Source organism: Blastomyces dermatitidis, assembly GCF_000003525.1.
Source record: "Blastomyces dermatitidis ER-3 genomic scaffold supercont1.4, whole genome shotgun sequence".
NCBI lineage: Eukaryota > Fungi > Ascomycota > Eurotiomycetes > Onygenales > Ajellomycetaceae > Blastomyces > Blastomyces dermatitidis.
The window spans coordinates 6,148,083-6,159,253 of record NW_025544777.1 but is presented as its reverse complement, the minus strand read 5'-3'; the positions used below and the strand labels follow the sequence as shown (position 1 = coordinate 6,159,253).

Genomic DNA, 11,171 nt, shown 5'->3' with positions numbered 1-11,171 from the left:
AGATAGTATAAATTGAAGTGTATAAAGTATGATATAAGATCACTTACTTATCTACACTCAGTGAAGTATTCATAACACTTATCTTATATATTTACTTTCTCAAAGTTATGCAAGATTCATTTGAAAAACTCATTTTATATTTATAAAAATAAATATTACTTCAGATCTGTGAGATTCATCTTTTCATCAGCTATTTATAATAACTTTACTTTTTTATATAGAAATATAGCAGATCTTAAAACTTGTTGAAATTTTGTTAACTGTCTGTCTGTAAGTTTATATTCAATTCAATAATATAATTATATCTGACTTAGTCAGCTGATTACAGCATTATTTTTTCAGTTATTATTAAAGCTTAATGACTTCAGCAGATTTTCTGACTTAATATATCTTATACTCAGATTCTCATTCTACACAGTAATCTCTGATAATGTGTACACTTCTGAAGAGATTGTAAATAATCATAATAAGATTTTCAGATTCAGTATAGTTATCTATCTATATAAACATTCAATCTCTCACTACAGATCTAAGATCTGATTTTCTCTATTCTTATTAATAATGATAATTACATCAGTGAAGCTCTTTATAGTGAATACTTGATCTATAGTAAATATTAATTATTGTTTAACTTTCATCTCAGTCTGTCACTGTGTACACAAGGTCTCAATTTCATTTAGAATTCTTATATATATACAGAGCTTCAATTTCAGTTTAGTAGTCTCAGCTATTTTTCTTACTACTTGGAGTAAACTCTCTGAGAGATTCTGTATATCTTTCAGTTCAGATAGTATAGAAGAGTATTTATATTAACTAGAAAAGATATTTATTTTAGTAATTTCTCATTGATTGTACAATGTCTATTGTTATATTACTATATCATTATATAATTTCTATTATTATTATATAACTTCAGTGATAATTATCTCTCTTTTTATTCTTCTTTTAAGTAGAGAGTGAACTTCTTTGAATCTGATTCACTGCTTTTATTCTCTTTGTCACATCTTATTCATTTATATATAATACATAGCATTCATCTGAGTGTGAAGTTTTTCCTTAATAAGTGAAGTAGTATTAATCAGATACTTTTCTACTCACTGCTCTTTATATACTATCTTTTGAGATATTTTTAGAATTATACTGATATGATAACTATGAATCACTTTATAAATAAAATTATCACACTCTGAAGAAGTCTGCACTTCTTATCAGTTTTTAGACATGCTATCAGATGTGATTCAAAGATTACTTAAGTCAGTGTATAATTACAGATATACACTGACTTCTTATATATATTATTTAAATAATTAGTGATTACTAGAGTCTCTTTACATTCATACATGTGTTCAGAAGCGTGTTTGAAAGCGGCTATATTATTATCTAACAGTTGTACATTCTTCCGAACTACAGATATTCTCTTATAAGATCTTATTACAGAGTTAGAATAACTGATAAGTAAGCTTTTATATAGAGACTCAGTACTTACTTAACTAGTTAATTATTTCTTTATTTCTTATATATTGTTATATGTAGACTGACTGTGTGACTATGTCTGAGATCAGAATCAGATTTTTTAATAGTCTTATTATCAATTTAACTGATCTCATTACATAGTTTTAACATTAAATAGTAGTCTTATACTGTTTCAGTGAGAGTTACTATCTACTCTTATCACATTTTTCAAATGAGATTATGATTTTCACTTCTCAATTTAAATTATTTTTATTGCTTTAAATGACTTGAAATCTCATTTAAGTGTTATTAAAAAGTGTTACTTTTTAAAAAATTAAAAATAGTCTAAAAAAACCCTTAAAATGTCTAAAAATAGTAACTTTATATCAAGAATGAGACTAAATGAGATTAAATGAGATCATTTTCTCATTTTTTTCAAGTCATGATTTCATTTTAAGATCTGATATATAGTCACTTTACATGTTTTTTTGATAGTCAGTCTCAGCAGAATTCATGCCAAGAAATGTATAAGATCAGATCAAATGAGACTAAATATGAAATTCATGATTTCAGCGGTCAGTCTAGTTATATATTCAGATATCTTCTTAATAAATAATTGTTTCTAATAAGAAGATAATAAATATTTTTTAAGTATAAGAGATCTATACTAAATAGATCAGTATAATATATAGATCTTATAATATAAAAGTGAAAAACATTAGAGAAGAAAAGAAAGAGAGAATACAGAAATCAGTAATCAGAGTGAATATTTATACATGTACATAGTAAAGCTTTGAGACAGAAGAATAGAAATTTCATGAGTTTTTCAGCTGAGAATCAGTGACTGAGAATCAGAGCTTTCAGTGAAATCTATAAAGTGTAATGAAATAGTCTATATGATTAATCAGACGCAGCCCGTTACAATACATTTGAAAATTCTGTAAAATATCTCTTTATATTCTATATGAATTTATCTGTTCATTTAATTGATTATGAATCAGTTATACATGCTTTGATTGATTGATGAGCTGAATGAATGAGTGAATTGAAAGATTGAAAGTCATTTATCAACTGATTACTACTGTATTATGCGAGGTCTTGAAGAATAACGTTGTTATGTTATATATATGTAATCTATCTACGCGAGTTACACTAAATGAATAGGTTGGGGTGGCACGTGACTAGAGTAGATGTAGTAATCATCAACACCTTTTCTTACTACACTGTGACCTATAATAAGTCATCACCCGGGGTCTTTCTCATTCTCAAATCTTTCAAAAATGCAATAATAATTAATTACATGAATCAGACCCTGATTTCCTCATTAGAAAAGGCATCTGTACAGCAATAACTGTAAAAATCAAGAAATACATGCAAAATTCATTGATTCACTATATCATCATTATTATTCAATCATTTCTTCTTCTCAATTTTCTGAATGTCAACTCTCTTGACAAATTCTTCAAATGCAGGCTTTGTCAGTGACTTGATGAGTCTGTCAGCTATGTTCACTGTAGAACTAACATGTTTCATCATGATTTCTCCTTTTTCAATCAAATCATGAAGAATATAACATCTAATCTCAATGTGATGTGATCTTTGTATTAAGAATTCTCTCTTTGCTAGATCAATTGCTCTCTTATTATCAACTTGTAGATGTAAGCATATTTTCACTTTTTCATTATTCATCAATTCAGCATTATATAACATATTATTCAACTAGATTATCTTACAAGCTGTCTTACTAGCTGCAATATACTCAGCTTCTGTGATTGATTTAGCAATAGATGTCTGTCTCTGCAACTGTCATGAGATCAGTGACTCATTAATCAATATAATATAGTCAGTAGTTGATTTGTATTGAAGATTCATCTCTGCTCAGTCTAAATTACAGTATATTACAGAACTCAGACTCATATCACTAATCTTCTTTCTGTATAATATATCATAGTTTTTCATCTTTTTGATATAATGTAGAACATGCTTCAACGCTGTTCAACATGCTTTATATGAATATGAGTTAAAATATGAGAGATAGTTGACTGTGAATGCCAGGTCTAACCGGCTACTTGAGACTAAATACTGCAATGATTTCAATTCTTGATAATATCTTATAGCTGTAAAGTCATCATTCAATTCATCATTCTTATCAGGTGAAAACTTCAGTTGTATGCCTGTCATCATTGAGATCCCCGCAGAATTCATCTTATTCATGCTGAAATCTTCAAGAATCTTCTCAATATAATAACTCTGTGTAACTGCTAGATTGTCATTTCTCTGGTATTTGATCTTCATTTCAAGATATGACTTGATCTCTTTAACATTCTTTGTCTTAAATCTCTTTGCAATCTCTCTCAATACTCAGTCTAATTGCTGTTCTTGAGATTCTGTCATCTGACAATCATCAACATACAGTGTCAGATAGATCTTATGAACAGAGTGATATAGAAATTCATCATTATAAGGTAATATCTTGAATTTCAATGTAGTCAGATGCTTCATTGTGAGGAAATATCATACTCTTGTAACTTACTTCATTTCATATAGACTCTAACAGAGTAATCTCATCAAGCTCTCTCTGTCATACTTAATACCTGTGAGCAGTTGTATATAGATTATCTCATTCTGTGATAGTATGTCATTCAAAAACGCAGATACATAGTCAATCAATTTGACCTTTTATTCTTTGACAGTTAATATAGTGAATAGACTGTGTGATGTAGACCCTGATATCACTGCAGCATATAATCTTGTATAATGAATATTCTGCTGTTGCAACAACTTTCTAATTACTCAGCAAGCTCTAAAATGAATGATTTTTCTCTTATTATTGAATTTCTGATTATATACTCATTTATCTGTAAGAATATTCATTTTCAGAGTCTTCTCAATAATAATATATGTCTTCTTCTATTCAAATATCTTAATCTTCTTTTTCATTGTCTCATGTTAATAGTCTCAGTCTGAGCTTCTCTTGACTTTCATCAGTATAGTTGATCAATCTATCAGAACACTTAGAACAGAATTATTCTTATTAATGAGATCTTCAGACTCTTTATTCATGACAAGCTGTGTCTCATTATCTAGAAGATAGATTGAATTAATTGCACTCTCTAAGTTCTTATTAGTAATCATCTTTAAAACATCTGACTTTTCCTTTATAAGTCTTCTTAGAAGGCAGTGTTATCATTTCTCTCTGACATTCAGAATGTTCAATTCATTAGACAATTCATTGAATTCTCTCACTGTATTTACAGGTGTGTTTGCACCTATGTCAAGAGCTTCATCAAATATGACATCTCATGCAATCTCAAGATAACATGCAACAGAATTTCACACACAATATTGATGTAATTCTTGATATTCAATTAGCTGTCATTTCTTGTTATCAGTTCTATCTGCAAGCTTATTCAATACTTTCAAATTCTTCTTACAGATCTTGTATCTTCATCTCTGTATTCAATGAACAGAAGATTGCACCTCAGTTCAAGCTTTAAAAGATGTAAGTGATGTTTCTTTCTTACATTCAAATATCTTTATTGATATTGAGAATGTGTTAATTATTATAATTATGACTTGTATTACTTCATTTCAAAGTTCTCTTTCTAATTCACTATTAAATAGTAGGCTTTATGTCTTTTCTGCAACTATTTGATTTATGTTGTTTCACTAAGTCATTCAATTATGATATGTTAGATGTAGTCATTTCATATGCTATTTCTTTACTCTGACAGTAGATCTTAAGTTCTTGACTTTTGAACTCTTCTTCATCATCTCAGTGTAAAGTTTTAACTTAACATTGTGTAGTTGTCTCAATATCTGTGATGAAATTTATTAATCTTGCAGTAGATTCTTTCTTTCTCATTATAAGAATTACTCATCTATAATAAGTTATATTGTTCATTATACTTAATCAGTAGCTTACATCTTCTCTAGTGAGAGTGTCATTCTCATTGAAAAGTGTTTTTTCACTCTCTGTCAGATCAATGAAGAATCTCATTATCAGCTTAACAGCTCATGTCATAGATGTGAAGATTGAACATGTCATTTTTACCTGTACACAGGTCTTGTAGAATGGCAAAGCTCTGCTACTCTTTATTCTTATTTCTTGTTATGAATCTGCTGTTATTTTTGCAATATATGTGAGATTCAGATATTCTAGCTTTTAATGCTATTACATCATTGTAAGTTCTATAATCTTTGTATCATTTCTTTCAGATAGTGTTAATATTGTGTCATCTTTCATCTGTAATGTATTCACAGATTTAAAATCATTATTAAGCATAGTAAACTGAATCAAGTCTCTGTATATAACTGGTCTTTTCATCTCATAGATATTATTCTCATTTAATCTTACTGTAAATGAGAACATGCAGTTAGAAGACATAATTAACATAGTATGATTATTTTCATATATCAACTGCTTATAGATATAACTCTGATATATAAGCTTACTCATACTCATAAGATTCACTTCTAACTTTGAGACATAGTGAATATTATTTAACAGCATATTCATCTCTTTCACTGAAATCTTTATATCTTCTATAGCTGCAGCAGAAATCATCATTTCATCTACTATTTTCAATATCACTTTCACCTTCTGAGGTTTTGTTATGATAAGATCTCTGTGAGATGTAATATAAGTGTCTGATTCAGAGTCTAGAATTCAGATATCTTTTTCTATCTAATTACTTACATAGATCTTTTCTTTGATGTAAAATACTTACTTTATAATATTGTAAATAGAAGTAGTATCTGTATTCTCTGTATTCTTATCTTTATTCTTATTTCTATTGATATTGAAATTCAAATTTGAAGAATATTTCTCAGAGTATTTCTTTTAACAGTCAGTCTGAATATAATTAATCTTTTGACAATGATAGCAGATTCTCATGTTATTATCTCTATATTCAGATTTGAATTCAGTGTTCTTATTCTTATTATTATCTTTCTCTTTATTCTTATCTTTCTTATTCTTATCTTATGTGTTGTTGATAGAATTTCTAGATATATCAGTATTTACTTCATTCACAGTAAAGAGCTGTAAAAGAATATTATAGTATAGACTTATAAAATTATTCTTTAAAAGTTAAGTATTATCTTTATCAACTTAATTCATTCAATTTCTTATAAATAAGACTCAATCTCTGTTAACTTCTATAAGCAGTCTGTTGAAAAACATAACATTTAGAATCTTATATTTTGAATAAATATAATCAGTTCTTATAATAATTAGATATTCAATGAAAGTATAATTTAAGTCTTTTAACTTAGCAGTTATACTAATCAGTTTCTCAAACAGATAGATTCTACAGATAGCACATCTCTTAGAAAAGTTATTCTCTATAATAGTTTATAGAGTATAAGTAGATAACTTGAATTTCTTAAGTATAGTAAAATAAGTCTTGATCTGTGAGATAATTACAGATTATATATAATTATATAATCAAAGATTGCATTCTTTTCAGAAATATTATATATTTATAATAATATTCTTACTAAGATTATTATCTTTAAGAATATTATTAATTTCAGACTATTCTGCAGTTAAAAGAATTTTCTCTTTTTATATTAAGTAGTTAATAAATTTAGTGAGAACTATTAATCTTTTAATAAGTCTTACTTAACTTCTGAATTCTTCAAGAACTTTTATTATAATAGATATTTTTTCTTTCTAATAAAAATATTCTATCAGATTCACTCTTATCTTATTACTTATAAAAGTCTTATCTCTACTGATCTTCATACACTTAATCTCATACTGAAGTCTTATAATTTTAAGTCTTATACAAGTCTTCTCACTTACTGAGCTATTATTATTTCAGTCACTTAAGTTCTCTGTATTGTCTGATATCTTACTGATATCTTCAACTGAGTCTTTATATATATTGAACTCATCAGACTATTTCTCTATGATGATTTTATTCAGCTCAAACATCTCAGAAGTCATCTTTCAATTTATTATTAATGTTAACAGTGATCTGTGATCTTGTGTTTACTGCTCTGGCATTTTCTCATTTCTCTATCTTGAAGGCATGTATTCTTTGTGGAAGGTGTAAAGCTTGTGTGATTGAAAGATTGCTAGCTTTGTGAAAAGTTATATGATGAAGGAATTAGTAAGCCAGATCATGTGACCTGACACCCTCACTCACCAGAGTAACTATACACAATGCTATATACAAAATTCGCCTTCAAATCAAGTACAGGTACAAAAAATGACTGGAAAATGTGAAGTAATGAAAAATCAGTCATGATATACATCATTTTTTATCCCTCTATTTCTCTATCTTCTTTATATTCTCTTTTCAATGTGTATATTTCAATGTTCTAAGTGGTTTAGTAAGTTCATCTGCTGTGTTCTCAGCAGATGGAACATATCAGATAGATATCTTGTTCTTGCAGACAAGATTCTGAAGAATGTGAAAATGAACCTCTATATGCTTCAAGTGATGTGGAATTGCTTTGGAAGAGAATAGCTCTATGACAGACTTATTATCAGTATGAATCATATAAGTCAGATCATTGACTGTGGTGGGAATGAGATGATCATCGGCATTCAGATTGTTGAGACAGGATGAGATGAATTCAGCATCTTCTAGAAGCTCTCAGAGACAGACAAGCTCATATACGGCCTCAGAGGATGCAATATATTCGGCCTCTGTTGATGACTTGAAGACCTCTGTTTGCCGGCAGCTCCGCTATGCAACAGAATCACCTGCCATGTAAATGATATAATCAGTGGTTGAATGAGATCCTGGATCCCTACCGGCTCAATCGGTATCTGTGTATGCTACAGGTTCAATTTCAGCACCTCTGTGATAGATTATACCCTCATTGATTGAATTCTGTAGATATTGAAGTGTACACTTGTATACAGCCCAGTTCTTTGATGTAGGCTGGGAGCTGAATTGTTCAAGAAATCCTGCGGCGAAGCTCATATCAGAATGTGTATTGAATGCCAGATATTGCAGGAATTCAATACTGGATTGATAGAACTGTAGAGTAAATTCTGCTGTGTATGTAATTGATTTCTCATCATCATTCATGAAATCAATGTTCTTCTTCATAGAAGTGAATGTAGAATGACAGTTATTCATTGAGAACTTCTTCAGAAGATTTCTTACAAAGAGAAATTGAGACAATGTTAATGAAGTTGAATCTCTATCAATCTTCATTTCTAGATAGCAGTTGAAATTCTCTACATTCTTGATCTCATAATTAGTGATGATTTCAGCTTTGGCCCAGTTCAGATCTTTGATTTTTAAGCTGTAGAGATGAATATCATTCACATAGATGATTATATAGATCTGTCTTTCATTGTGAATAAATAGTTCAGCATCATAGAGACTGACACAGAAGCCTGAGTGCAATTGCATCTTTCACAGCTTCTCATATCATAAGAGTGCTGCTTGCTTAAGACTGTAGAGTCTCTGCATCAACTCATACACAAGATCATCACAGTCTTCACAGAATTCTGTGAGTTGATTTATATATATCTGTTCATCAGCAGGTAGTTGAGTGTTTAAAAAAGCAGTCATCATATCAATCTGCAGAACATATCATCCCCGGAATGCTGTAACGTGCGGAACCGAAGCAGTGGCTAGTCAGCGGCGATATGTAGAGATAGTTGTTTGAGAAGCTGTATGAGTGAGCTTGACTATCTTACTTGAATAGCGAGCTCATAGACTACAGAGTTATTGTGAGAATATCACAGATATAGTACTTAGTATACTAAGAAGATTGTATGAGGCATGCAGTAACTCTTATATATATTTCAGTAGAAGAAAAAGATAAATCACTGACTTCTTTCATGAGAAACCAGTATCTAGCTATTCTATATAGACAATGAATGAATATCTTCTTTCATTTCATGAGTGAGAATAGCTGAAGTAATACCTCAGTGACATCTCACTGTCAAGAAAAAGTAATCTGCTGACCTTATATAGAAGTAGAGTTCTCATATTCATCAATTGAATCTTTCTATGATATATTCAAATAATGTCATAGAGTGATTGAAAACCAGTTCAGATAGCCTGCAGAATGAATGAAATTATCTGCATGAAAGTAATAAGTTATATGAAACTGCAGCAGAGTCTTAGCATGATCAGAGGCATGATAATACTCTCTTCTTTAAGAGCATAGTTCTGATGCTCTCAAGATTTTCAGATTAGAAATTATCTTTGTTGTATAGCAACAGTTATCAATTGATTTACAGTGTGTATACTGTATAAAGAAATAGATGAGTTGTTCTGCTGACTGTGTAGATCTTTCTTTTTTCATCATTATTCAAATTAAACATGTGATAAGTGAGTTTCTTATATATCAATTTGAAATGTGAAAAATGTAGTTAATAAGTGACTTACAGATCTTTCAATATATTCTGTTCTACATATAAAATTCTCTGCAAAAGTGATATGTTTTTAGAAACAAAGCTAACAGTAGTGACAGGATTTTTCAAAAAGATTCTCTCTCTCATGAAACATTTTTCTTCTCCTTCTCTCAATCACAACAGTGAGTGTATAAGAGTATCATTCTTGAAGAACAATCAAGAGCTTATTCTGATATTTTCTAGTAAGTAAATGTCTTCATAATGCAGCTGCAGCCTCTCTGACTGTCAAGAAAGTCAGGTTGAAGATGAAGATGATGTCAATGAGCTGCGGGAGCACTGCTCTCATTGCCATACCTTCTTCTTCTTCTGCATCTCTTGCAGCTGTGGCAGTAGTAGCCGCACCTTGCAGTGGGATGTCATCTCTTCTGCTAGCTGGTTTGTTTGCATTCAGTTCATTCCCTGCTCTTTCCATCATTGTTGCAATGCCACCTCTCCTCTCAATCAACACAGTGACATATGACCTCATGTGATCATTCAGAGAGGACTTCAGAGAGAGCTTGATTTCAGAGACAGTGACTCTGAGAAGCTCAATCTGTAGTTCCTCTTTCATGACATGCCTGAGCTCTGCTTGAAGTACTGCTGAGTTGAGTTCATAGAATTCTACAGTTTCTTCATCTTCTCTCTGTGAAGAGACTTCAGTGCAGTCTCTGACTGACACTATTACTTATCTACACTATACTAAGCAGCTGAAGAAGAAGAGAATTTTATACACTTATCTCTTCTCTCACTTCTGTTATTTCTGTTATATCTGTAACAATGACTTCTATCTCTCTGTAAGTATTATCTCACAGAAAGACATTATATTAACTCTGATAAGAAGTCTAGATGTTCAAGCAGTACAGAGTGAGAATCTTGAAGCTTTAAGTATTGATGAATTCTGTCAAGACTGAAGAGATCTCTCTTACTCATCTGTAAAAGAAGATAAAAGTGTGAGTCTCTGAGATGAAAAAATATCTCAGAATAACTAATCTTAAGAAGAGATCAGTCAGTGCTGCTGTTGAAAGCACTGTAGAGATTAATTACTGATTAAAGAGAATCTCACTTTAACTGAAGCAGATGACTGAGATGTTTTGTAAGTTAATAAGTTAATATTTTATACATTTCTTATACTCTTCTGTAATGTCACAGTGCTAACTTCTTAGCAGACAAAGATACTGATACTGAAGACTTCAATGATGAAGAATGAGTTTGATAAGAGTGTAGTTATTAATGAGTAGACTCTGAGATTCTCTCTTTTTACTTTTTCAGCAGGCTGCAGTCTTACTAGAATAGCAGCAGCTTGCAGATTAATAATATTAATCTTTTTTATTAATTTCAAATATCTCTT

General features: G+C 30.1%; 1 protein-coding gene across 1 annotated transcript; it reads right to left on the bottom strand.

Moving 5' to 3' along the window:
- Positions 1 to 10,040: 10,040 nt before the first annotated feature.
- Positions 10,041 to 10,753, bottom strand: BDCG_04662 (uncharacterized protein; the record flags this gene model as incomplete). Its single annotated transcript, XM_045420311.1, has 2 exons — positions 10,041 to 10,466; positions 10,685 to 10,753. The coding sequence occupies 2 exons, from the start codon at positions 10,751 to 10,753 to the stop codon at positions 10,041 to 10,043; spliced, it is 495 nt and encodes a 164-aa protein (XP_045276443.1).
- Between the last annotated feature and the right edge of the window lie 418 nt (positions 10,754 to 11,171).